This window comes from Eucyclogobius newberryi, unplaced genomic scaffold, assembly GCF_026437365.1.
Source record: "Eucyclogobius newberryi isolate DKJ021-1_F unplaced genomic scaffold, fEucNew1.0.hap1 SCAF_15, whole genome shotgun sequence".
Lineage (NCBI taxonomy): Eukaryota > Metazoa > Chordata > Actinopteri > Gobiiformes > Gobiidae > Eucyclogobius > Eucyclogobius newberryi.
The window spans coordinates 29,613,113-29,641,062 of NW_027315779.1; the positions used below are offsets into that span (position 1 = coordinate 29,613,113).

The 27,950-nt window shown below is 41.1% G+C and overlaps 3 protein-coding genes across 3 annotated transcripts; all 3 read left to right on the forward strand.

Moving 5' to 3' along the window:
- Positions 1-269: 269 nt before the first annotated feature.
- Positions 270-6,799, forward strand: LOC140360408 (homeodomain-interacting protein kinase 1-like). Its single transcript, XM_072445616.1, has 3 exons — positions 270-428; positions 1,218-1,400; positions 6,617-6,799. The coding sequence occupies exons 1-3, from the start codon at positions 270-272 to the stop codon at positions 6,797-6,799; spliced, it is 525 nt and encodes a 174-aa protein (XP_072301717.1).
- A 2,280-nt stretch (positions 6,800-9,079) lies between these two features.
- On the forward strand, positions 9,080-15,660 carry LOC140360409 (homeodomain-interacting protein kinase 2-like). The gene is made up of 7 exons (XM_072445617.1): positions 9,080-9,088; positions 9,186-9,278; positions 9,714-9,862; positions 10,926-11,100; positions 13,336-13,521; positions 15,401-15,579; positions 15,648-15,660. The coding sequence occupies exons 1-7, from the start codon at positions 9,080-9,082 to the stop codon at positions 15,658-15,660; spliced, it is 804 nt and encodes a 267-aa protein (XP_072301718.1).
- A 997-nt stretch (positions 15,661-16,657) lies between these two features.
- On the forward strand, positions 16,658-20,099 carry LOC140360410 (uncharacterized). Its single transcript, XM_072445618.1, has 5 exons — positions 16,658-16,686; positions 18,343-18,466; positions 18,548-18,655; positions 19,731-19,826; positions 19,935-20,099. Exons 1-5 carry the CDS (start codon positions 16,658-16,660, stop codon positions 20,097-20,099), a joined length of 522 nt encoding a protein of 173 aa, XP_072301719.1.
- The last annotated feature ends 7,851 nt before the right edge of the window (positions 20,100-27,950 follow it).

A 27,950-nucleotide genomic window follows, 5' to 3' on the forward strand; every position in this document is an offset into this window, starting at 1 on the left:
ATGTGGGGTTTCCAGGGAATGTTTTCTTTTCTTTTTGCCTCTGGTTCGGAAACAATGCTTTAACAGAAAAGCAAGGCTGCTTCACACTTCACTGGGATTGGTTAAATTGGCCTGTAAATCTTAGAAAATGTGACAGGCTGACCAGCATATTTTTGTTTTGTTTTTGAGAAGAAAAAGCACCAAATAACATTTCTTCAAATTAGCAAACCATTTTGCCGGTCGATTTTATTGACATTTATTTTAATGTTACAGTTATGGATAAAATGACCATGGAGGAACAGAAAAGCGTGATCCCTGCAGACAAATACAAGATCCTCCAAGTGCTGGACAAAGGAGCGTTTGGTCAAGTATTTAAGTGTCAGAAGAAGGACACACAGGAAGTTGTGGCCATCAAAGTGCCGTTGGTTTACCAGGACACGGAAAAGGAGGTAAGATTCAAAGCTATGTTTAATTATCATTTTAGCTGTTTCAAGTGGTTCTCAAGAGAATATGGTGAAATTAACTTTAATGAGCATTTATCCTTGTTACAACAGAGTTGTATCATTAGTTTCCTTAGTTTATTAGTTTTCTCATTAGTTTATTTTGATAGAGTCCTGCATGTTTGAGTTAATCATGTATTTTCTTGCAAATGAGACTCAATTCCTGTTTTCACCTACCCCCTATTCCCGCCGACATTCCTGTACGTTGTATGTACAAAAAGACTCCTTTCAAGTATTCAACTTGAGTGATAGTTTTGTTTAATCTTTTTACTTTAAGAAACAAAGACACATTAGATTTGATTAACTTAAATTTTACATTACACTTAAACAAGTAAAACTACTGTTACTTCAAATACTATTACTCAGGAAGAAGTACAAAGCACTGGTTAAAAAAATGAAAATAAAGTAAAAGTAAAATATCATTGGATATACAATGTATACGCATGTATATCTGATGCATATTTTTGTTAAAGTATGCTGCTAAAAACTACAACAATTTTATAAAAAAATACAATAACTAAACCTGGACTACATCTTGACTAAACCCAGACTAGATCAGGACTAAATTGAATATAATCAAGAAGATTTAGATAAACAGCCTACTACTATGGTACTCTGGATAACTGGATAAGTTCTGACATGCTGTGTGGCCGGGACACTTGGACACACTTTTACAGAGCATTCGACTCAAGTTCCATACTCGAGTCGACTTATAAAAATGTTCGATGTTCATTTTAGGAGAACTTCTTGAAATTGCTGATGGCAAAGTATGGGGACCAGAACAACATCATCAAGTTCTACGACTCCTTTAAAACTCCTTATGGAAGAGCCATGATTTTTGAGTGTCTGGAGATCAATTTAGAAGATTACCTGTTTGATAATATGACAGATTTGAGGGACATCTGGTCTATCATTCAGCAGGTAAGTTTGGAGTACAGACACCTTCACAAGATTTGTTTGATTTATTCTAACACTTAAATTACCTCCAATGAAACTCAAAGCAATAGTGGTTTTAGCCTTATTTTCACTGTATTTTCACTGTTCTGACCTTTGCTAACTATGACAGTATTTTGCATGTATTCATGAGTTTCAGCTTCCTGTTATGTGCAAATTTTTTAGATTGTTTTCCCATTTTTAACATAAACATGTAATTAGATGATTTGGTGTTAATGGCGTTAGCTCAAATGCCAATTTCACATGCTAATTATTAGCAATGCATATGTTTACTCAACTCTTTTAATTAAAGCCTTACACCATTTAATGTTACACTCACGGTCCTCCATAATTGTTCCAAAACCTAAAAACCAAGAGTTTGCCTTCAAAAATGCAAAGTGTGTATAATGATAATAATAACAGTAATAAATATAGCCACAAGTGGCAAGGATCAGGCCTTGCCATTCCGCCACCCCACAATAGAAGAGATGTTTTTGACAATATGACAATAAGTCTCGGCAACGCTGACCCAGTGCATCCTATCTATTGGAGATACCAGGTGAAAGGCGAGGGGGGATGGGTGGTGGGGCTTTTGTTGGTGTAGTCGGCTCGTGTGGGGGTTGGAACTAGGTCATATAGGGAATTGGAAAGGAAGTGACGAAATCCAAGATGGCGGAGCTCTTGCGGCCCAAATCACTTGCGATTCACCATTTTGCTACACGGTTTTGGTACACCTGGTGGTGAGAGAAATAAATTTAATGTCTCGCAGCTCTAAGTTTGCAGACTTGCTGGCCCGATGGTTAGAGACACGGCTTTGCGCAAAGCCTTCGAGGATTCGAATCCTGCACGGAGCTTTATTATCTCAAGTTTAACATTTTTTTGCAGTCTAGTTTGTTTTGGGATGAGTTAACTACACTTTTGCTAATACAAAGTCATGGTATAAACTAGTTTTAGCCAAACGAAGTAAACCTAAAACTTAGGGTTATGTTTAGGGGTTAAGGGTTAAGATTAAGGTTAGGGTTAAGGTTAGGATTAGGGTTAAGGTTAGGGTTAAGGTTAGAGTTAAGGGTTAAGGTTAGGGTTAAGGTTAAAGTTAGGGTTCAAATCAAATCAATTTATTTTTGTAAGGCCCAAAATCACAACAACAGTTGCCTCTGAGGGCCACAGGGAGAAATGAATCAACAATGTCTGTGGTGGCGATGAAGTCAGACAATGTCTGTGGTGGCGAGGGAGTCAGACAATGTCTGTGGTGGCGAGGGAGTCAGACAATGTCTGTGGTGGCGAGGGACGATGTCCCAGGGTCCTCTGTCCTTAGACTCTCCTTCTCGGCCAGGAAAAACTACAAAAAAAACCTCTTTGGGAAAAAAGCGTAGAAACCTGGAGGAGTTCCAGTGAAGGAGAGATCCGACTCTCACAGACGGACAGACGGACACGAGGGAGACTGGAGCTGGACCCACTCTTCAGGCAGATGAGGGACCGACTGAGGCGAACTGGACCCACTCTTCAGGCAGATGAGGGACCGACTGAGGCGAACTGGACTGGGCAGGGGTTAGGGTTTAGGGTTAAACCCAGACCCATGTGATTTACATTTTCACAATTCTTTGTTTCAATGCACGCCCATTTAAATTGTTTCTCAGCAAGACAACACCGCCAGGAACTCATTGTTTGGTCCTTGTACACATCAAATGCATCGTAAACTTCAGGTTTGGACCCAAGAGTGAAAATTATTGATGGATCAGCAGAATTAGCGGGACTGTTCGCCATGTTTACTACGGTCGACCACCTCTTTACTTCCACCCGGCTCCCGCCATGTCGTCCTCGCCATGTCGTCACAGGCATTGTCGTCACTTCCTCCTTTCCAATTCCCTATATGACCTAGTGCCAACCCTTGTGTGGGGAAGAGTTGATAAGTATTGACATAACTCTTGATCTTGCTATATTGGGCGTGAGTGGAGCCATCTTATGGCCTGATTTGATCAGACATTCAAGATGACTGAGAAGGCCCCTGGGTGAGGGTGGAGATGGGAAGGAGAATGAGGAATCTGTAGTGGGAGTAGATGTTGCAGGGGGAACTCAGGGCTCCAAGGCCTTTTGAAGATTGTTGTGGTGCTGTTGCTGATGAGTCCTTCGCTGGAGGCGGCGGAGGTGATTGTGGAGCAGCTGGAGCTGAATCCTTTGCTGGTGGTGGTGGAGCGGCTGCTGATGAATCCTTTGGTGGAGCCTGTGGTTGTGGTGCTATTTGATGCTGAAACATTGGCTTGGTCACTGGCTGATGGACCTGGAATTCTTCTCCCATTTCTCTCTTCTCTAACTATCTGTTCGGGACCCAGTCAAATGCCTCAGAGCGTGGGGCAGGTTCTCTGTCAGCACCCTCACTCCACCTCTGCATAGGTGGGGGCCATTTTCTTAAACAGGTCCTCTTGTTTCCAGAATAGATAGAAGTTCTCAATGTAGTGCAGTTCTCTAGGTGCACACTCTTTGGTCAGCCATGTGTTCATCTGAAGCGGCCGGCTAAACTTGTTTATCTTCCTGTCGATGTTTGGAAGAGGTCCACTTATAGATGTTTTATTTCCATTTTATCAAGCACGTCGAATAACTTCAAGAAGTCTCTTGTCAATCTTTAGTCTGTTCCCGTCCATACACATGTCATATGTGGTACATATGTCCACTGCACCCACATGCACAATCAGCTGTTTTACTCCTCGATGTGTGGCCAAAACATCCGGAAGGAGTGACGTTATCTCAGAAACAATGATGCCGGGAAAAGAGTGTGTTTAAATTTTTTTGTGCATCACATGACTTATCGCGCCATCCCCAATCAAAGCAGTTCCAGGGAACTTGAAGTTTGAAACAGATTCTCTGTCTGCTGCCTTTTGGCCACGTCATGTATTACATTTTTCCTTTGTTTATTTACTTCAGTCTCTTAAAGTCGTAAAAAAAAAAAATCCGTTTGTAAGCTGTGTTTTAGGTGACTTTACGTTATCGTTGTATTGCTTTGCACCGACATTGTTCCAAGATACAGCCTGGTTTTTCTGTTTTTTTTTGGGGACCGACACAAATTCACTCCGGTTTTAGTAGTTTAAAAAGTAGCCCTTTTTCTTGTAAAAAATGTGGAATTCTTACCACTGGATGACACTGGAATCTTCTCCCATGTCGCTGGCATTAGATATGTTGTTAAAACTTGTAAAAATCTTCTTAAAATCCTTGGTTTACTTAGAAAAGTCATAATTAAAATAGTTTGGAAGACAAAAACTGATTAAAAAGCAAAATAAATAAGGAAAGCAGCTATATAAGGCTGGAGCAAGCAGGAACGTGTCTGGACTCTTCGGAAGCAGGATATCTGTTAGAGATAATGTAGATAGGAGCATGGTCACTTAGGTCTATTGTGCCTATATCTGCTTCAGTTATTTTAAATCTGTTTTTATTGAAGATAAAATAATCTATTCTGGAAAAGATTTTATGAGGATTAGAAAAATGGGCTTACTAGTGTGCACAAGGGTTCATTTCCCAACAGATGTCAATCAATCCTTTATTCGTCATTCATTTATTGAACTTTTTATCTATTGTTCCTCCAGTGCCTCTTGAGTTTGACACGTTCAATAAAGGTTGAACACGGATTTTCCAATCGCTGCCATAGATTAGGGTTCCCGCAGAGTGGTTTACAATCAGGTCCATAATATCAGTATAGAAGGTGATATCACTCTCTGGTGGAGCATACACATTGAATAGAGTCTTTACATTCAAAAGATTTTTCAAAAGCTATTCAATTTTAAATCTTGAAATATTGCAACTCCCCTCTTGTATTTACCTCTGTATGACGAGTGAGATTTTTTTTATGACAACATTTTGTTAGTTTTTGATATTCAAAGTAGTTCAAATGTGTCGCTTGTATAATAGATATAATATATAAAGTCCATTCTCTCTTTTTTTCATTTTTATTAAAATATTTGATCGTTAGGGTTAGGTTGGGTTCAGTATGCCAATCACATTGAAGGATGCTATCTGTAACACTTGATTTTGCCATTCATCATTTTTGAATGTTTTTAAACTCTCTATCAAAAAAATATGAAAAACTCCCCGGACACTCCTGACTCCAATCCTCACAAAGAACTGGATATATTACCTCCCGAGCTCACCACTTCCCCTTGGTGTATGGAATATATGGGGCAAAGAAAACACACTTGCCTTTGTACAGGAGGTCTCCTTTAACCTTTGAAGCCTTCATGACACGTTCCTTCACACGATCATTAAGAAGCCTCGTGGTTTATCAGTTGTTGGTCTTGGATTGCCCAGGTGATGTGCTCTTTCAGTATAATTTCCTTCCTCCCCCTCCATTTGCCCCACAAGAAGTTGGGCCTACATGATCTGGACTCCAAATCTAGGATCTTATTTTTCATATTATTGTTCTCCATCTGCAGCGTCAACACCTTGACCCACAATGCGACCATCTTGGCCTTTATTGTCTGCACATCATCGATATTGTCTGAAATACGCTGCTCAGCTTAGTCCATGCGTGCGCCGCTTCTTCGTGAGAATCTTCATCTGGGCCAGCGGCACCCCGTCCACCCGCAAGGAAGAAATGTGGTCTGCCGCATTGGGCCCAATAGCCATATTAGCCTCTTTACTTATTGAGGAGGGCTGTTATCCAATGGAGCGGTGGGTCAGCAGCTTTATTTGTCTTAGTCCTGTAGTGCTACCAGACTTGAATTCTCCTTGCTTTTTCTTCTTTTTGGGATTAGATGGGTCAAACAATGATTTTAAATCTAATTTCTGTAGCTATGGGGCAAGTGCTTCTGCTAGGCAGGCCAACATACTGGAAGTCTCCTTGTGCACACTTTCACACAGGCTTCGTTCACTTACAACGATTATGTTAAATTTTCCCATTTTGTTGCAGCCGTGCTTCGCACAGCCATAAGAAACTAATAGGCCTCTCGCCAGTTTGTGGAACTCGGACCTAATATTATTCTAGTAAATACATGTTAATTTCTTTCTAATTTAAATTGTCTTAAAACCAGGCTCTGACTCACAGAGTACATGTACAGTAGTTTTCATTTGCCAAAACCCCTTTGATTTTTCATATTTTATGATATTCTGTGGTTAATCCTAATTTCTCCACTGAAATCTCATTTATTATCTATTTGTTTACATACTTTTAAAGGGTCTATTTGCCAAATCCCAATAACATTAAACTCCTGTCTGTGCAGTTGGCCACGGCTCTGGTCTGCCTAAAGAAGGAAGGGATCATCCACGGAGACCTCAAGTTTAATAACGTGATGCTGGTCAACAAGAACAAGCCCCTCCAAGTGAAGCTGATCGATTTTGGGTTGGCCATGTACAAAAGCAATGTTTGGAAGGGCAGGAAGATGGGCATTGTGGAATACAGGTAAAACTGGATCAACACTGCACATTTGAACTGAACAAAAAGTGTAAAAATACCAAAAACACAACACTATTTGATTTTTCTCTGACATGCCTGAATAAAAAACACAGTTTTTCTTTTTTCCATTCATTTTTATTCCTTTTAAAAAATTATGAAACGCACACAAAAACAAAAACAAATCAGGTAACATTTTAAAGAAGAATTTGACTTTTATTTTTTATTTTTTCCAGCACCGTTTATTCAATTTATGTTTGAATTATGGTTTTAAAGGCCCATTGCCCGTTTATTAACAGTGAAATAGATTATTACAATAAATGAAAGCCATGTTTGAAATATGTTCATAATTACAATAATAACATTCCAATTTCAGGTCCCCTGAAATAATCCTTGGTCTAAAACTGACTGAAGCCTTGGATGTGTGGTCTTTGGGCGTCATGACGGCAGCTATGGCGATGAAAAACCCCATCTTCCCCTCCAGCACTGAATTTGAGATAGTAAGTTGTTCCTTTCTCACGTAATGTATAAGACTTAAAAACTCCAAAGTTCTTTCTAAATTTATCTTTCGTCTCTTTCTGGAGCTCAAAGTCATCACCAAACTGATAGGCCCCATACCGGACCACCTGCTGCACCGAGCTTTGTGGAGCTCAAGTTTTTTTGAAACTGACGGGACAAGTTTCAGACTGAAGGTAAAGAATGGTCAGTGTGACCAATGTATTACAGGAAAAGATAACAATAACAACAATAATTAGCCTGGTTCACTGCACTTTTTTTTGTTTTATGAGATTTATGGATGTCACACTTCAAGATATGAAGAATTTAAAGTTGTAACACTGTCACACTGTGCGATGATCCACATGATCAGTCTACGACCAAAGTTTGTCTTTGTGAATATCAAGCTCTAGGCTCCGTGTGAAAGTCACTATTGCTGTCCCGATTAGCTGAGGCTAGCGCAACATGCTAGCAGTGTTTATGCATTTGTAATTACTGAAAGAGAAATGAGAGACTTGGGTTGAGCACTTCTGCTGTTACTTGAGGAGCGCTTGTGTTTACAATTATTTTCATGTTTGACAGAGATTGATTTCCAAATATGTTGACCCTGGGACGAGCGAGCCCCTGCCCAGGGTGTACCCCGCCTAAGGCCCACTGGGGTAGGCCACAGTCACTGGGGTGCGAAGTGGTAGAAGATGCTTCATATCAGTTGCATAAGATGGTACAAAGTTTAATCTTGGGCCCTGTTTCACTGTGAAACCTATTGACTACGGTGGCCAGCCGTCCCCATCTACCCGGCAGATGTATACAAAACCATTGATTTGTCCCAGTTGTCCAAGTTTTTGACTACTTTGAGACCCACCGACAGTTAAAAGGGCAATATAATGTTGTTTCTTTAGCCAAAATAAATAGAATCTGTCTTTAGAATAACCGGACCAGAAAAATCCACTGATTGGAGCCTTTAAGATTATATACTGACTCACAAGTGAGCCGTGAAAGAGGTGTGAATGAGCCATGAAGAGTGCATAAAAATGTGCTTAATTACTTTTTACAATTTTGTTATCCCAGTTAGTGTGAGGTTCACACCAGACTTTAAAGGATAACATTATGCTAAATACAACTGCCCACTTTTTGAAACCCTGCCCACTTTGCATGGTTTTTCAAACTGCACATGCCCAGATATGTCCCCGCATGGGCTGTAACCCTAACCCTAAGACGCTATAGTAACCAGATGGTCTTGTAGATATATAAAACTTTGATACATCTACATTTAAACTAAGCATTACAAGGGGCTAAGAGTTAAAGGTGCTATGTATAGATTGAGTACAGAAATTACCCAGCAGACTGCCCGTTCATGCTGTTTTGCGTCACATGTGCTCCCAACTGCACAACACTAAGCACAGAAACCCAAGGTGCAAAAGTTTCTGTGGTAAACAACTGAAAACTCTCTGTGGTGCTTTCCACATAAAAGCTCCAGCGTTTACATCCACAGAAAGGGCCTTATTGTGAAAAGGTTGGAAAATGGGGCAATGTTCTTTGTGCAAACACCACAAGGCCGAGAAGAGTGACTGTGGGGTCGGACGTAAATATACATTTGCTTCAGAGGCAACCCTGGCAAAAATAAACATGCATGAATTAGGCAATAGCTTCAGATTTAGAATCAAATCAGGCCCACATTTTGTAAATAAATTTGAGCTGACTGGCTTACAGTAGCAGCCATAATGGAGAGTGAAAGTGTCAGTCAAGTGCAATCCTATAGCTTCATAATCTATTTCTTGAGCCCCTGTTGACAAGTGGAATGAAACAGGTACCAAATCAGACCAGGAGCCAAAATGGGAAATGACATGCATTACAGGCTAACGTAACATTGTGTTGAATGATTTTTGTTTCTGAATGACTTTCAGACGGATGAAGAATATTTGGAATCTCACTTTAAAGAGTTTGAAGTCCAGACCTTCTACACAGAGTCGTTCACTTCATTAGAGGAGCTGGTGGAGGTGAGCAACAATCATCAAGGACCACTGTTAGCTTCCCCCATCCACTTAAAACAAGTGCCATACATACATAATAGTAGAGAAGTGAGAAATATAATACAAATAGTAATATTAAGAAACTTATAAGTAATGAAAAGGACACACTTTACATATCGAAAATGCAGGGAAAGTATACCTCGCTGTACTCATAATCATATACTACACTCCTGTCTACATTAGCATTTACATGTACTTATTATAATAGTACCTGCCAAATGCAGTTTTCAGCACAAATTATTTGCAATTTTACCTTATGGCCTGACACTTTTTTTTGTCAAAGATATGAATCATCATAAACGTTTTGTTTGCCTTATGCATTTATTATTTTGATGTCCACAATCCTGGTTTGAAATATCCAAACAACAACAATGTGATGTTTAATTGTTTTATCAACTGTAGACATTTGTGGAAGTGAACAACCAGCAAGAGTCAGAAGATCTGGACGCGTTTATTGACCTCCTCATCTGCATGCTGCACGTCGATGGAGAGAAGAGAATCACCCCTGCCCAGATCTTGGAACAACCATTTATTTCTGGCATATCCATAAAGTAAGTGCATGTGTCCAAGGAATTTTCAGACCGAATTGTGCTGATCTTTGGTAAATAGTAGCAATTACAATCAATTTTTTAATGTTTCCTGTGAATTGTATGTGTGTTTTTGTTTAACCCTTCAAACCATGTGAAAATACGTTCACTTCGCTTTCTCTCTGCATTCTTCTCTTTCTTTGTAATTCACTCTACTGCCAGTAGATAAACCTCTAACTGAATTGTTGATGAGGGAAACGCCTGACTGAGAGAATGTCATCTATTCTTTAAAAAATCACATTATTTTCAGTTCTAAAACATGTGATGTCAAAGCAAAGGTGCTCAAGAGCATGTTTAAAGGCCAATAACAATGCAAAACATTCAGAATATGTTACAGTAGTTTTACTTTTGTACTTTGTTACTTTCCACCACTGTCCCTCGTTTCATTGTTATCATGCAATTTCCCATTCATTGAGTGTCACCCCTGAATGTTTTTAAAGATCCCATATCATGCTATTTTTCCCGTTTTGTAGTCTACCCTAAGGGTATATTTGATAATAATAAGTGTTGTGCAACACCCATAACATAATAGTTATAATACCTTGGACTCCCCTCACAAACCCGGAAATGCAAGCGGCTTGGTTTGAGATTTACCCCTACCCTTGCAAAGAGCAATCGGCCTCCAACCCGTGACGTAGTCTCAGCGAGAGCGTGTGTCCTCCGCCCAGCCCCTGATGTAGCATGGAGATGGTGGTTATGACGCGTTGCTGTGAGTAGGCCCCATCCATCTGCTCATCCAAGGAAAAGGATATAGACTGTCCTCTCGCTAAAAACTGCCGGAATCAATTAAAAAAAAATACTTTGGGCACTGTAAGGAGGCTAAAAGCACTGAAAAGTCGATTTTGCATTGACCTTTAAACTTGTCTTGTCAGGAAAAGGAGCAGATCTTCCCCAGTGGCCTCCAGTTCCAATCAGAAAGCTCAACAGAAAGAAGGATTTGTGTGAGAATCACATTCATTTACGACTCTTTCAAACAATGTTGTATCGTACGTTTGTGAGCCTAACTTTGTTTTCTTTTATGGTGCAGTATATTGAACCCCTTGACTTCCGACGAGATCAAAGACATCCTCCCCAGAAAGTACAGCTTCATCAAACTGCAGGCCACCGGACAGTTCGGTCAGGTCTTCAAGTGTGAGTCCAAACATAACCAAAAGGTGCACTCGTTCAAGCTGCCTTACAGTCATCACAACATGGAGAAGGAGGTAAGAGCCAGGCTACATATTCAAATACTTTATAAAATGTCATGTATTTCCAGGGCTTGGATGTTTGTCATGACATGTTAAAATGCTGAGGGGAATATGCAGAGTCACATTCAGACGAGTTAATATCTTAAAACTGCATCATTCTTGATGTTGGGTGTTTTGTTCTTGAAGCTACTGGTCAACCTTAAAGCTGCACTGTGTAACTTTTCTGGTCGGGGGTCTGTCGTCTGATTTTCTCTATGGAGATGTTCTCATTTTTAAAGATAGGCCGATAGATTGGTTATCATTTGGGGAAAATAATCAAAATTTGCCCAAAATTGTATTGCTAAAAACCTCAGTTTATGGTTGACGCATCCATGAGGGTCCCACACGCCCTCTCGAGGGAAATTTCCCTGCAGTAAGCTTGATTTCTCCTGTCTGCGGCTGCATGAGCTGCACAGACAATAAATGCTTTCCATGTGGGAAGTATAATCCAAGCTAAATCTATCTTTCGCCAGTTTTGAAGTTTATAACTTCCTGAACACGAGCAGCAAATGTGACATAGGTAAAGGTCATTCCATAACTGTTACATATCAACAATAATGTAAACTAAAAGGATTGTTAAATGGTGCCCCTTGCGTGTACATTTTTGATGGAATGTGGCTTATTGATGACATCACAGAGGGATTCTGTTTTAATGCCTACTTTCTGTAACGTTTAATATTTATATTGAAATCAAATCAAAATCCCATTGCTGTCGTTGTGTCCTTGGGGCAAACATCTGGTGTGGTGTGAAAGAATAATGCATGAATAATGTGAGTTACAAAAAAACACATTTGTAATAAATTCTTTAGCATTAACTTCGAAACAACTTAACTCTTAAAGTCGAACCTCGGATTCAGGAGGAGCAGAGTGGTTTTCATCCTGGTCGTGAAACACTGGACCAGCACTATACTCTCCATTGGGTGCTCGAGGGTTCATGGGAGATTGCCCAAACAGTCCACATGTTGTTTGTGGATCTGGAGAAGGCTTTTGACCATGTCCCTCTGGGTGTCCTTTGGGCAGTGCTGCGGGATTATGGGGTCCGGAGCTGTGTTCGCATTGCCGGAAGTAAGTCAAACCTGGTCCCAGTGCATGTTGGACTCCGCCAGGGCTGCCCTTTGTTACCAGTTATGTTCATATTTTTTATGGACATCATCAGGTGCGGTCAGGGGTCGGAGGGTGTCCGGTTTGGAGACCACAGGATCTCATCTCTGCTGTTTGCAGACAATGTTGTCCTGATGGCTCCATCAAACCCAGACCTGCAACATGCACTGGGACGTATTGCAGCTGCGTGTGAAGTGGCTGAATCAGCACTTCCAAATCCGAGGCCATGGTTCTCGACCGGAAAAAGGTGGTTTGCCCTCTCCAGATGGGTGGGGAGTCCTTGCCCCAAATGGAAGAGTTCACTGCATCGGAGCTTTGGGAAATGACTGAAAGATCAAGATCGCGGATACAAGCGGTGGGGTGAGAAGCTCAGTCACGCGGGAGGAGATCGGAGTAGAGCCGCTGCTCCTCCACGTCGAGAGGAGCCAGCTGAGGTGGCTCGGGCATCTGCTCGGGCAACTGCCTCCTGGGTGTCCTCCAGGTGTTTCTGGCATGTCCCACCGGGAAGAGGCCCCGGGGAAGACACAGGACACGCTGAAGGGATGTCTCTTGGCTGGCCTGGGAACGCCTCAGGATCGACCTGGAGGAGTTGGAGGAAGTGTCTGGGGAGCGGGAAGTCTGGGGATCTTAGACTGTTGCCCCTGTGACCCGGCCCCGGCTAAGCAGAAGAAGATGGATGGACAACATAAATTCTAATACTAAAGGCTCTGTATTTGATTTTCCTTAAAAATGTGAAAAACAAAACTAGTTCATTTTTAACTCTGTGCAGTGGTCCAAATGTATCTCTCACATTCCTTACGCATCCTGAGCAATTATTTACCACAATGCTTTTCATGGCTGAGCTTCACATGAGCTGAGTTTACCTTCACTGTAAAGCAAACACACATTAGCATCGAGAGAATAAAACACTCTTTAATCAGATGCAGACAGCACACAGCGGTCTCAATGTGATCTTTAGAAATGTTTTTACAATATATATGTTTTAGGGAAAAACAGATCTGACTTAACTGCATGAAACAAAAATCACAATATATCGGTTACATTCACATTTTATAAGTGCGATTTATAAAATGTCTACTGAATGGATTTTGTCTTTTTTTGTGTGTCCAGGCTCAGCTGCTGAGGAGAATGATGTGTAAAGGTTTGGAAGATCAACACATCGTTCAATGCATGGCCTTTATAAAGACGCGTTTAGGAAAGGCTTTCATCTACGAAAACCTTGACATGAACTTGACCCAATTCATGGCCACCAATTGCCCCTTGACCCTCGGAGATGTGCGCTCCATAGTTCAGCAGGTAAGAGGCTGAAGTCTGCATCATATAGCTACTGTTCATTTTGACACTTTTACTATCAATGGGAATTTCTGCACTTATAGTTAAATTTTAGCAATCACCAATTATTAGATGATCTACAGTCTAAATTCAGTGTAAAATCAGTGAATCCTTGTCTCCTTTATTCATAAACCGTAAATCTCGTCCACAGGAGAAAAAGGCTTTGCACCACAGGAGAAAAAGGCTTTGCATTTTGGATATTTGCTGAAAATAGGTTCACTGGGATTTGTTTTAATGTTAAGGAAATATGTCGGTGTAATCCCTCATTCGTCCAGGCGTGTTCCATTGTAGAAAAAGCTTCAGTTGTAGTCATCTGAACTCCATCCATCCATCCATTTTCTACCGCTTGTTCCCTTTCGGGGTCGCGGGTGACTGGAGCCTATCCCAGTGACTTCGGGCCTTAGGCGGGGTACACCCTGGACAGTGGCCAACTTGTCACAGGGCCAACACAGAGACACAGACATTACACGCTCACATTTATTCACTAGGGCCAATTTAGTGTCACCAATTTTGCCTAACACATGCATGTCTTTGGACGGTGGGAGGAAGCCGGAGAACCCGGAGAGAACCCACGGTAACACGGGGAGAACATGCAGACTCCACCCAGACGTTCATATGACGTTGGTCTGGTCCGGGAATCGAACCCACAATCTCCTTCTTGGGAGGCAAGAGCGCTAACCGCCTTTGCCACCGTGCACCCCTCATCTGAACTCAGTTAGAAAAAATAGACGTTTCGACTCTCATCCAAGAGTCATTGTCAATAAAAGAATTTAGGTCGAGAACTCCGATATTTATACTATTCTGTGGTAAGTCCAGCCCATTGGGAGGAGCCTTCCTGATGAGGTAAGAGTTGTTTGTTTCAACAGAAACTTACCCTCTTTGTATCTACCGAGCCTATTCAACCCTTTAATGGGCTATTAGTCTCCCCTTTGTCTTTGTGAGACCCTGGCTTACCCACCCTTAGTACCTGATTAGCATCTAAATGTCCTGGTACTGGTCCTCTAACTCTCCAGGGGTTCAGAATACCATTGTAGACTACAGGAAGATTGAACCTTAGACCTCCGTTTCTGTTTAAAGAAGGTTTTTCTTTTTTAACAAAAATAGCTTCCTTAACTCCTCTTTCAAACCATCTTTTCTCCCTGCTTAAAACCTTCACCTCACCGTCTTCAAACGAGTGATTAGAGGCTTCAAGATGGAGATGCACGGCGCTCTGTGGTCCTGAACTAGTATTTCTTCTGTGCTGATAAAGCCTCTTGTGTAGAGGCTGTTTAGTCTCACCTATGTAACGTTCTTTACAACTTTTTTCACTGCATTGGATAGAATAAACTACATTGCTCTGTTTTTGAGTCTGCAACTTGTCCTTTGGGTGAACCAGTTTTTGTCTTAAAGTGTTTCCTGGTTTAAAATAAACAGGGACTTCGTGTTGTCTAAATATTCTCTGCAGTTTTTCCGACAGGCCAGAGACATAAGGGATAGAAACACCCTTCCTTCTCTGTTCAGTTTCCCTTTTGTCCTGCTTCTTGGTTCTCTTCACTTCTCTTACCACAGAATAGTATAAATATCGGAGTTCTCGACCTAAATTCTTTTATTGACAATGACTCTTGGATCAGAGTCGAAACGTCTATTTTTTCTAACTGAGTCCAGATGACTACAACTGAAGCTTTTTCTACAATTTTAATGTTAAGGGTTAAAACATTCAAATCTACAAATGTGTCAGTATTTCAAATTCTAAATCGGATGAAACTACTTTTCTGTATTACATTGGCAAAAATTGCGAAAATGCAGTGAAATGAAAAGTGAAATGACACCTTGTTAAAATGGTTGACTGCTTTCTCTTGTTCAGACTGCGACAGCGTTGAAATCCCTGAAGTGTATGAGAGTCATCCACACTGAGGTGACGCTGGACCACGTGTGGTTGTGCGCTCAGACCGCCCGGCTCGAAGTCAAACTGACCGACTTCCAGTCATCCATTCACTCCAAAAGCGCTGAACCAGGGATGAAGCTGCAAAACGTAAACTACAGGCAAGTGTTTTTTGATTTTTCTATAATATTACGTTATCTTTCTTTAATGCAACTTTTCTCCTTCCCAGAATAATTTTATAAAATAATAGTAGAAAATATAAATAATTATAAATAATAATACTGGGATGACTGGGATATATACAAACTATAAAACAATATAAAACTGTTAAAGGACAATAAAAATAAATCAAATATAGAAATTAGAAATAAATCATGAAGAAGAATATTTTTTTTTAAACGTTTATGTATGCTGTGTAATTTACATTGGTTTGGTTATTTTAATTGATTTGTATTGTATTGTGATTTAACCTGTTAAAAAACATAATAATAATGAAACAATAATTATTGGAAAAAACAAATGTTATAGAAAAAGTTACAAATATAAGAAGGTAATGAGTGGCAAGTAGCAGTAGGCAAGGCAAGTTTATTTGTAGAGCACAATTTGTGCACAAGGCAAATTGAAGTGCTTCACACAAGAAAACAATCATCAAAATCACATGACAGAAATCACAAAACAGTTTAAGACATGAAAGTTAAGAGTGCAAAGAAAATCATTTCAGTCATTTGCAAAGCTGAACAAAACTGTTTTTAGCTTTGATTTGAAAATTGTCAGAGTAGAAGCCTGTCTCACATCTTCAGGAAGACTGTTTAAGATTTTAGCTGCATAAAACTGAAATGCAGATTCCCCATTTTTGGTGGTGCCCAGAAGGCCGGTCCCTGAGGTCCTCAGAGTCTGAGATGGTTCATATGGCACTAACATGTCAGAGAGGTACTTTGGTCCAAGGCCATGGAGAGAATTGTACACAAGCAGCGCTGCTTAAAAGTCTATTCGCTGAGCCACAGGAGCCAGTGCAGAGACCTGAGAACAGAACTAATGTGATCGTACTTCCTGATTCTAGTCAGGACCCGAGCAGCAGCGTTCTGGATGTACTGCAGCTGTTTTACAGCTCTTTTGGAGAGGCCAGTGTGCAGGCCGTTACTGTAGTTTAATCTACACACTAATCATGTGCTGAGTAAGACCAAAGGTTTCAAGGACAGCATCAAGATCTTTAGCGTTTCTGTCACAAAAGTTATCAACATGAGCATTGAAACCACCAAACCATCAAAGTGTGCATACAACAGAACGCATCTCAGTGAAATCATCAATGAGACTTTGGCAGTGCTAGGAAGGCTTGTATAAAACAATTAAGAGAATGGATGGAGACTGTTTTAGCTCCATTTTAAAGGATGGTACATAGGATGAGCTCAGTAATTCACCGTTGATGATTGCGTAGTTTGCAATTCAAATAGTAGTTTGTCCTGACAAATTGCATGATTGTGCTGAACGCAGACCTGAGCAGGGAGAAAGAGAGAGAGCCTCGGTGACCCGTGATTTTTCATTGATGTTCAGGGGGTCAAAAATACCTGAGTTGTGGCAGAAAGAATAAAGTCTAAAGAATAAAGTCAAAAGAATCAAGTCTAAAGAATAAAGCCTAAAGAATAAAGTCTAAAGAATAATAATTCTAATGCGGCACGAGAGGAAATGTCCCATCAAAATAAAAGCAGAAGAGGAAGTGAAGGGATTCATTGCGCCTCTGCTGGCCAATTGTGAAAATACACAATATCTGCAATGCACTTTTTTCATGGCGTCTCAAGGAGAATATAAACCATGAGTTTCAAACAAATCAGACAATGTTGAGTTTTCCACACAATGGGTAGGGGGCGTTATAGAGTAAATTTGTTACATGGGTATTTATTTCCAATCAGACCATAAAACCACATTAGTGAGTGAAATATGAGCTCCGTAGATCATTTCCAATAGGCATGACTTGTCCTTGAAAGAACTGAAAATTAAGCCTTTTTTGAGGGCGTGTTACGCCGAGATAATAATATAAATAATATCAACATTCTTTTGAATAATTATTAAATTTCAATGTCTTTAGATGCAAAAGGTGTTGTATTGAGCGTGATCGGACAAAAAACCTAGGACAAGTATGATTTTGAAAAAAAAAGTCAAGCGTGGCGGTGCCACTTTGATTCGACATGACTGACTTCCTGTTTATCACAGAGCGATGCTGCCAGGTGCGTTTTACTTGTCAAAGGTAGCTCTATCACTGTCCCAAGTCTCATGTGCCTAGGCCAAACATTAAGCATTTCATGTTTTTTCTTTTTTGAACTAGTCGGCACTGTTGCGAGAACGCAACCTCCATTTTATTCGAGTTCGGGCCGAGCCGATCGCGTCTATGTCCCTATGTGTGGCATTCATCAATGTTAGGGGGTCAAAAATTGTTGGTCAAATGGGGGTCAAAAAGAGGGGGGGTCAAAAAGAGTTGTGGCAAAATTTTAACATGCAAAACAACAATAAGAAACCTGGCAAGAACAATGTCTCGATCCATTCCATTCTGGAAGGCTCAAGCCAATTTAAAGAAGAAATACATTTATTAATTAAGAATTATTTGTTACATGAGGATCTGACATTTAACACAGCAAGTTTCAGATAAGTTTCAGTAGGACCGCGCGTTATCTTTTCACATGGAATATGAATCTACTTTCTCAGATTGGGCAGCCTGACTCGCATAGAAATAGCACTAGGGGAGACATTGCGCCATCTCCTATCATAACAGTCTCAGTGTCCTTGACGTTTGACACAGATTCTCTCTCTGTTGCCTTTTGGCCACATCATGTATTACATTGTGGAGCAAGCAGGAAAGCGCCTGCACTCTTCAAAAGGACATTATGTGACTTTATTTTCTTACTTGTCTTTTTAATGCATTCCTATGACAGAGCTCCAGAAATCATTTTGGGACTGGCGTTCAGCGAGGCCATAGACGTCTGGTCTCTGGGAACCATGATGGCCTCCATGCTGCTTCGCTTTGACCTGTTCCCCAACCAGTCCGAGTTTGAGACCGTAAGTCATCAGTTCCACTCTAAACAAGAAAACTATCAAGTGCAATAATTATTTAAAATCACACATTTTCTTTTTTTCCAGTTGAAGATCATGGTCAAATATTTCGGTAAACTTCCTGACGAAATTCTCTCAGAAGGCCTAAAGACCGACTCTTTTTTCAAGAAGCACGGCCAGAGCTGGAAGTTAATGGTAAAACACAGATGACATTACGTTGAGTTACATTTTCTGGAGACTGATCCAAACTTTGACCATAATGAATACTGCCAGCAACACGTCATCGTTGGTGGGTGAGAACTTTCCGTTGACTCAATAGAAAATGCTACTTTTTCCCTTTTCCAACATGTTTCCTGACAATTTAATATACTTAATGTGTGTATTCAAGCACAACTTATCAAGTCACTGCTGAGTCTTAAAGCCGTGGCTGCAGAGCCGCGGTGCGGTCAAATAACCTAGCAGTTTCAGGAGCCGCGGCACGACCATATAGCCTGATGGCTAACCCTAACCTTAACCCTAACCCTGACCCTAACCTTAACCCTAACCCTAACCTGGCACTGTCAAATAGCCCAGCAGTTTCAGGAGCCGCGGCACAAAAAAAACATGCAGTTTCGGCCGTGCACCGCGGCTCTGTAGACACTCCCGAGTCTTATGTTGTAGACGTAGTGTTGGCTTAGAAAAGTAAACACATTGTTCTGTAGATGTAATAATACAGCAGGCAGGGTAAGCATCACGGTAGCATTTAGCCCACGCTACATTCTTGGCAATTTATACAGATTTGGGCAGCTGAACCACTTTTATTTATACAGATTTTGGCAGTTGAACCACTTTTATTTGTCTCTATGTCTTTGTGTCTGTATTTGGTACGATAAAACTCCTGAAGTCTGTGCTTGCTCTTGTAGTTGTTGGACAGTAGGCGGTAGAGCAGCTCTTCTACCTTAAAATTATTGGATTGCTCCTTCACAGAGGTCTGTTAGTGGGTGTTACCTCAGCTGTATTATCACTAACCCTGTGTCTATTACCACTTGTCTAACCTTAACCTAAACCCAAACATTCAATCAATGTCAGTTATATAATATTGAAGGATTTACGTCATGGAGACTGGATTTTTGGTCCCCACAAAGCCCAAGGTTCTCATGAAGTGACTGTATAAAGAATTGTGATGAATAACCACCCACAGAAAAATAAAATAAATGTAATTCGCCTCTTAAAATAACTTAAAACGTAAAACTGATTCTGTGTCATTAAATTCAACTCTTCTTCCTTTCAGACGGATCAAGAGTTTGTGAAGAAGTTTCACTTGGCCCCGGGAGACATACAGGTGTACCGTTCAGAAATGTTTTCTACATTTGAAGAGCTCATAAGGGTAAGCATTTTGTTTCTTACATGACAAAAAAACAACTCACACAAATTCACCAAATTTGATCAAATGAATAACAATGGTATGTTTGCATTTCTTATTTGTTTGTTACAGAACAATTCCCAAGCTTCCTGTTGCCAAGAAATGCAGAAGCTGCAGGATTGCTTAGCTCTGATGTATCAGATGCTGCAGATGAAGGAGGCAGAACGGATCACAGCTGCTCAGATCATAGACCATCCCGCTCTGTCCGAAAGGTCATTTACAGTTCACACAATGTGACTACTATGCAAGAACATGTTATTACACAGTATGTTAGGTCTTACTAGGATTGGCTTACATGTTGTTATGTTGTACTTCAAAGTTATTTAACGTAAGAAGATCATAATTTTACATTTTGTCAATTCAGTACAACAATGATGAGGAAACACTGTTGTAAAACACAATTAATAATAGGTTAAAAGTTCATTAAAAAAGGATTTTGCATAAGTTCCCTTCAAATATGGACTGTAAGTTGCATGATGGTCTCCATTGAGATTCATTCATTCATTTTCTTAGGGCCTTAGGGCCCAAAGTTACACCCTGGACCAAAGGTACACCCTGGACAGTGGCCAACTCGTCGCAGGGCCAACACAGAGACATAGACATTACAGACAACCATTCACTCGTACATTCTAACACATGCATGTCTTTGGACGGTGGGAGGACCAGACCCAGAGAGATCATGTGATGTTGGTCTGGTCCGGGACTCGAACCCATGATCTTCTTGGGAGGCAAGAGCGCTAACCATCTTCGCCACCGTGCACCCCCCTCCATTGAGATGTTATTTCTTAAAAAGGAAACAACCTCCTTCTCACATTCCGCGAGTCATATCCTTCCAAGCTCAGACATTTCAGTCCAGAAGGGGAATTTTTACTCTAATAGCTGACAATTATAAACAAAATATGCATATATACCCATAGGTCCTGTTTTGCACCAGGGAGATTGATAAGATATTGATAAGCTATAACAAATCTATGGAGATAAGCAGGGGACGGACAGGTAGTGTAACCCAAACCTGCATGCTATTCATGTAATTGTGTTAGAGAAAGTTTAAGATGTGCATTGTGAGCAGAATCAAAAGATGTTATTCTGATGGGTGTCTATAGAATGGACAGTAAACAGGAGGAGTCTTGGACTACTCCGATGCTTGTGAAGTCAGACAACTCTCTCCTAGAGAAGACCGAGCACAAACCTGATAGGTGAAATCAGGCCTCGGTCTAATTGCTGGATCTTGACTTTAAATGGTCACTGATGCAAAATGAAAGCAGACAGAGTGTCTCAAACTAGTGAGAGAAAAGGGCTCCTGACAATTGAATTCTGGTATTACAAATAGGAAGAGTTTTGTTGTTTATTGCTGCCAGTTGAGTATTAAAAAGTTAAGCTAAATTAAACCATAAAATCACAAGATGCTGTTTTTTTTTATCATGTTTTGCTTGATACTAATTACATTTGAATCAAGCAACTTATATCAAAGGTACACTATGAAACTTTTCTAATGGAGGGTTTGACACCTGCTTGTCTCCATGGAATTATTAAGGCTTTGACAAATACTTTTAGTCTAAGTTAAATGCCATACTGGGGAAAATTCTTCTCAGATAAAAGTTGCTTGTGCCATTCTCAATATAGCAGTTGCCTTGAGCTGGAAACTAATTTTAGTCCATCAGAACTGAATTGCCTCTACTTTTCCAAACATAAACATTATTTATTCAACTTCTGTAATCTCACTGTGGTGAATTCTTTGCTAATTTAGTTCTTGGACAACTCCGACCACTTCTCCAGTCGACTCTATTCCAACTCCAAGCCCTGTGATGGTGAAGTCCACCCCAAAAGGCCACACTCCACCAGTAGAAGAGCCCGAGACACCAAGCGCCAGGTAAAATATATATATATTTTTTTATACATTGTCTACAAGATTATGACAAAATAGTGACAAAAAATTAAATCACATGACTTTTTCTTATTATGGATGCCATCTTGAAGACCATTCATAAGATATTTTGTATTTAAACTTAAAGGCGCAATGGACGATTTTTCGGCAATTTGAGAACTCAGGCGGAAGTGCGCATGCGCACTCCCCCGTGCAGACTGATACAACACACACGTGCGTTTGTTTATTAGCGCGACGGATCGCATCGCATCTCTCGTCTCCCGTAGATTTCCGTCTTCTTCTGAGTCAGCTCGAACAGTCTTTCTCCATCTTCATTTTGTCCCGTACACTGAGGGAACTATATTATGATAGATCAATGCGCTTTAGACACACGGAAACGTGAGACGAGCGGCACGCGCCTGCAGGTGAGCGGTAGGTGCGTTTTATGATTGATACGTGGCAGGACTAATTGGCAGTCCAGGCCACGAGGAAATAAGACTCAGATTTGGGCCAAAAAAATCGTCCATTCAACCTTTAAATTGCCCTAGTCCTCACTGAAAAGCATGGATGGTAAACAAAAACTATCTGGAAAAATTTTGCAAACCCACAGAACGAAAAATTTAAAAGGTAAAGGAAAAAAGTTGGCGTCATTAGTCTTGTTTTGTCTTGACAGCAGAAATGTTGAGCGCCCATTACAGTCTCTAGAGAGAGCCAGCAATATGTCCTCTGGTCGCGCTTCACAAAAACATCTCACTGGAGAAGATCCGAGAAGAATTCCAAAGGTTTCAAACTCTGAGCTGGTACCTTCACCAAAGCTCAAAGACTGTGTCGATCACACATGCAGGGGTTCTTCAAGTAAGTGACATAGACATATCCAATGGTGTGTAAAGTAACCAAAGAGACTACTTCTACTTAAATGCACAATAGAATGTTTATTATTGCTGTAACTGGAATGTTCCATGGCATGGCATTAAACATATCCATCTTGGAATTGTTCATTTACAGGTGTTTTTATTGCAAAAATACCTGAAAAAGAATGAATTCATACTATGAGCAGGGTCACCTCATCACAGACTTGTAACTTGTTTTACCATCCACTAGAAAGGTTAGAAAGGCCTGGTCTAACAGGAGTCATACGTTACATAGGTGGTTTATCTGTATGGCGTTTGTGTTTCTCCCCATGTCTGGATGAGTTTCCTCGGGGCATCAACCCAAAATATGAATCATGGATAAAATCCTCCAGCTACGGTGTTCCTGGCCAAGTCTAGCATGCTGGCATTGAAGATGGGTCAAATGCCGTACTGAACCAGAATATTACAATAAGTAATATTAGTCAAAAGTAGGGGTAGTGAAGTACTGGATCAGAAACAACTCTGATAATGTTTTGCAAATGTCACTCAAGTTTGATTACTGCCCAACTCTGAATTGAGAGTCAAACTGAAAGCAAACGTTGATTTTACTAATATGTAATTTATCTGTTCAGGAAAGCGTTCGAAAAAGGAAAAGACAAGCCTTTTTCACCGGTTCTACTGCTGGCTGAGGAAGTGATCCTGTTGTTTCCTTTGTGACACAGACGATGATAAAAGGAAGTACTCTAGGCCAAAGGGAAGTATTCTGGGCCTAAGAGAAGTATTCTGAGCCACATCGCGACTGCACCCAGATCTTTGATTCCTCAGGGCCTCAACAACGCGAACAGAAATGAGGGGCAGTTTACAGTAGGTGTACACATCTTCCCAGTTTGAATGAGAAGATGGGTCTACTTCTTGGATTGGTAGTTATCTAGAGAGAACCAGGAGACATCTATGGTCAATCTCCAGCATTGTGACGGGGTGGGACTGTTTTCATGAAGAATTTACAGAGTGGGCTGGGCATTACATGTTTTGTATGCAGGCCCCACGCAACTGAGGTGGTGTCACAGGTGCTGGTTGTTCATCACTTCATTTCTTTTATTTATTCTGTTGCTGGTTGATTAATTGTCTTACTCCAAATGTCACATTGGTGAAAAGGAAAAGCGTGTGGTGTTATAGATCTGTCAGACGATTTATAAAGATCAAGGTTCATTATACTCCTATGATGAGTAAAATATCGAGGATTGTGACGTCGCCCAGTAGTAATGCACAGGTTATCTTTTTTGGGGCAGGTTATAAGATGCTGACTGCTGTAACGCATGTCCGCGTCGCACATGTATCTTTCCATTTAGTCATTAAATTCAGTTCCTCATTTGACTTTTTTCTCTATGGTTTTGAATTATAATACAACATAGCTATTTACAGTTTAAAGTTCCCATAACATGCAAAATCGACTTTTCAGAGCTTTTAACCTTCTTACATTGCTATTTGTGCTTCATATATGTACCCAGAGTGTTTTTTTGATTGATTCCCGCAGTTTTTAGCGGGTGGAAGACCGCGTCATAACCACAGGCACGCGTCACCATCCCCCCTCACCCCCCTAATCCTTTAGAGTGGGAGTAAAAGTAAAAAAAAATAATAATAATGAGTTTGCATTAGAAAATTAATTAATATTTCTTCTGGAAATGTGAGAGTTTAAATTTGCATTTGTGGATCGTTCACCGTGTGCATTCAGCCTTTGTTGGTGCAGAGGATCTATTTGACGAACATTCGTTTTTTCTGCACTCAAACTCATCCACAGCACAGACAGCACAGTTCATGTTGTAACTACTAAAGAATGCGTATAGGTATTTTTCAGGGTGACGCTATAATCTGCTGGGGGAACACCAACCTTGCCTCTGTGTGGAGAGGGCTCCGGCTTCTCACCAACTACAAGCCCCGAGCCCCCCATGCTGCAGACGGCTGCAAACTGGCTGAAGAAAACAACACATTTTACTTAAGGTTCGAGACCACCACCCCTCAACCCAACCCCAGACTCTCCTACCTACCCCACCACTCTCTCAGTTCAGAGTCAGGATGTAAACAGATTATTTCGTAAATCAAACCCCTGAAAAACTGCTGGACCAGTGGTGTCTCCCCGTCCACACTGAGACACTACAGAAGAGATGCCTCCCATCTTCACAAATATTTTCAACACCTCCCTGGAGTCATGCCGTGTCCCAGTGTGAAGTGCGTGTGGCAGATTATCAGCACAGGTGTTCAACAGGGCTGTGTACTTTCTCCTTTGCTCTTCTCCCTGTATACAAACTGCTGCACCTCCAGCCACGACTCTGTAAAACTGATACATTTTACAGACAACACCACCCTCATTGGGCTCATCTAAGGCGGGGATAAGTCTGGCTACAGGAGGAAAGTGGACCGGCTGGTGTCCTGGTGCCGCGGTAACAACCTGGAGCTCCATGCGCCGATGTAACAACCTGGAGCTCAACGCTTAGAAGACAGTGGAGATGATCGTGGACTTCGGGAAAGTCACATCCCCTCCTCACCTTGACAGACTTCCCCATCACCACTGGAGACTTCTTCCGCTTCCTCGGCACCACCATCACCACCCAGGATCTCAAGTGGGGGAGCCCACCATCATCAAGAAGGCCCAGCAGAGGATGTACTTCCAATGTATTAACATTGTCCATAAAACTCTTGAAAATAATAGGGATGTACACCGTACAACCATGGTATATTCTGCTTTGCATAATAGGGAAATGTCATAATGTTGTGACAAGTTGGTGTACTGAGTCTATCATAGGTAAATACCTTTGGTTTTATGTGTTCTCATCTTGGTCGCTGAATCTCTCCATCAACAGCCCTCAGAGGCGACTGTTGTTGTGATTTTGGGCCTTACAAAAATAAATTGAATTGAATTGAACAGGATTACTGTGGGCAGGAGAAGCTAGTGGGTGAGGTTCCTTCTCAGATGGAACTTCTGCATCCGTGGGCTGGTCATGAACAGACAATTCCGTGGTGGCAATGAATCAGGGCGAGTGTTCAGATAATGACATCTCTAACAGCCAGTGGTCAAAAGGAGATTAAGATATAATGTTCTGGATCTGCCCTTTCCCTTCTCAGGGTTCAGTTCATAAACAGGTCCTTATCCAGTGACTTCTCAGTTTGCCTGGACCCCCACAAAGAGTTAAGTTCCTAACTAAGACTAGTTAGGGAACAGAGTAAAAAACCTCAGTTTACTGTCATATAGCATTATTGTCCGTATTTTCTCGTCCGACCTCATAAGCATTGTATGTTTATTAGAGTTATGTGGGGCACCATGAATGAACACTTTACCAAATGTGGTTTACGAAGATTTCTTGACCAAATAATTAAACAGATAAATATGAATTTGGAATATGCAAATGAGTCGATAACAGATGGCGACACACACATATTTTCTTATAACATAGTCCTCTTTTTCATTTTGCATGAAGGGCCAGTGAAAACGGTCCCATACCAAAGAAATAGCCCTTTCAACACCATGATGGCCCATCTCATGAAGTTCTTTAAAGATCCCATATCATGCTATTTTTCCTGTTTCATAGTCTAAGGGTATATTTGATAATAATAAGTGTTGTACAACACCCATAACATTATAGTTATAAAATATCACCCAAACCTTGGACCCCGCTCACAAACCCGGAAATGCACAATGAGATACGCCCCCACCCTTGCAAAGAGCAATCCGCCTCCCCCGCCCAACCCGTGACGTAGTCTCAGCGTGGAGACGGTGTATGTAAACACAGGCTGAGTCTCCTACACAGCGGCACACGGGAATGCCAAGTTATCAAGTAATAAAAGCAATAATCACATTTCAAGCACTTGCACAGTCATCATAATAAATGAAAAACATCACAAAACAATGTAATAACAAACGCCTCGTCAGGAAATGTGCGTGAGTCGCATATGTATATGTAGTTTTAGTACTTAGAGCTCTCGCGCTCCATTGTCTTCTTTATTGTTGGAATAGTGCCAGCACTCAAATGTTTGTTGTAAGTTCCACCCCACAAGTCCGACGGTTCACAGCGCAGCAGGCTCTCCTGTCCAACGTGAAACTAACTTCACCGCGGTGGCTCTCTTCTGCGTACACGCTGTATCCGCGTTGAGCAACAGTCGCGGCGGCACCTCTCACCCCCCCTCCCCCTTTCCCCCTTGGCGCGGAGGTGGGTGGAAGGGGGAAATAGTGACAACGTGAGTAGCACCCGTTCGTCTGCAGATCCGAGGAGGAGGATATAGACTGTACTCTCGCTAAAAACTGCGGGAATCAATCAAAAAAACACTTTGGGCACATATATGAGGCACCAATAGCACTGTAAGAAGGTTAAAAGCTCTGAGCCCACCCTAATATACCATATATTGCTATGCAAATCACTGAATTAACATATTTAGCATATTCAGAAGGGTGAGACATGGTGCAACGGACCGGAAGAGAAAAGGAGGAAGAAGTTGAAATTGTCTGAGATGGAGGTGGATATGCTAATTGGCGCGTAGAGGCCCACAACTGAGTCTTTTAAAAAAAACTTCCCAAGGCACTGCTCTGCTGCTCATCTGAAGGCGTTCGGCAGCGCAGCCTGTAGCAGCGTATTTAAAAATAAACAAAAACTCGGGACCCACGCGCAATTTGATGGTGAATGGAAACAAGACTTCTTCATTCTATCAGTAATCTGTCATAATATGGACCTGATTGTGCCAAATGTGTGCAGATAAAGCAAAGAAGTGATAAATCTAAACCTTACTCGTATGAAAATAATGTAACAGTAAACCACCAAAAGGACAAGAAATTGAATGCTGTAGGCATGTGAAGTCAGAGGAGGAGCGCAGACCTCCAGCACCCCATGCTTCAGGTAAGTGTGCAGGGAGTATGGAGGAACTGTTAATGGTCCCGTTTGACCAACTGGCCATGTGTAGATATTTCACCTCTGCCCACATCTTCCCAAATTTTCCGCACTTTCCACGCAAGCTTCAGAGTTTGCGTGTGAGTCTGCACATTTTCAAGTATTTTTTATAGATCACACATAAAAAATACGTACGCACATTTCTGGCTTTGTTTTGTGCATACCAGGCTTTGCACAAAACATATAAGGCTGTTTTCCTACACAAACTCCTCTGTTATTAAACTGTAGCTTGTCCCACTCTGTCAGGAGACACAAAACATGGACCAAGCTGTTTGAGTTCTGAACCTGAAGGTTTTGTTTCTGCTAGTTTGAGTCTAATGATATGAGACTGAGCCTATTATTGGTTCAGAACTTGGTCCACATTTTGTGTCTCCTGAGAGAGTGGGAAAAGTTACTGTTTAATAAACGAGGGGGTTTGTATAGGAAGACAGCCTTATAT

Bases quoted from the DNA above. Each gene is read 5' to 3' on its own strand.
- LOC140360409 (XM_072445617.1), top strand. The intron at 9,279-9,713 runs GTGAGCAACAAT...TATCAACTGTAG, and splicing joins CATTAGAGGAGCTGGTGGAG to ACATTTGTGGAAGTGAACAA. The intron at 11,101-13,335 runs GTAAGAGCCAGG...TTGTGTGTCCAG, and splicing joins ATCACAACATGGAGAAGGAG to GCTCAGCTGCTGAGGAGAAT.
- LOC140360410 (XM_072445618.1), top strand. From the start codon at position 16,658: ATGAGCATTGAAACCACCAAACCATCAAA. The intron at 16,687-18,342 runs GTGTGCATACAA...TTCCTATGACAG, and splicing joins GAAACCACCAAACCATCAAA to AGCTCCAGAAATCATTTTGG. The intron at 18,656-19,730 runs GTAAAACACAGA...TCTTCCTTTCAG, and splicing joins GCCAGAGCTGGAAGTTAATG to ACGGATCAAGAGTTTGTGAA.
- LOC140360408 (XM_072445616.1), top strand. From the start codon at position 270: ATGGAGGAACAGAAAAGCGTGATCCCTGCAGACAAATACAAGATCCTC. The intron at 429-1,217 runs GTAAGATTCAAA...TGTTCATTTTAG, and splicing joins ACCAGGACACGGAAAAGGAG to GAGAACTTCTTGAAATTGCT. The intron at 1,401-6,616 runs GTAAGTTTGGAG...CTGTCTGTGCAG, and splicing joins TCTGGTCTATCATTCAGCAG to TTGGCCACGGCTCTGGTCTG.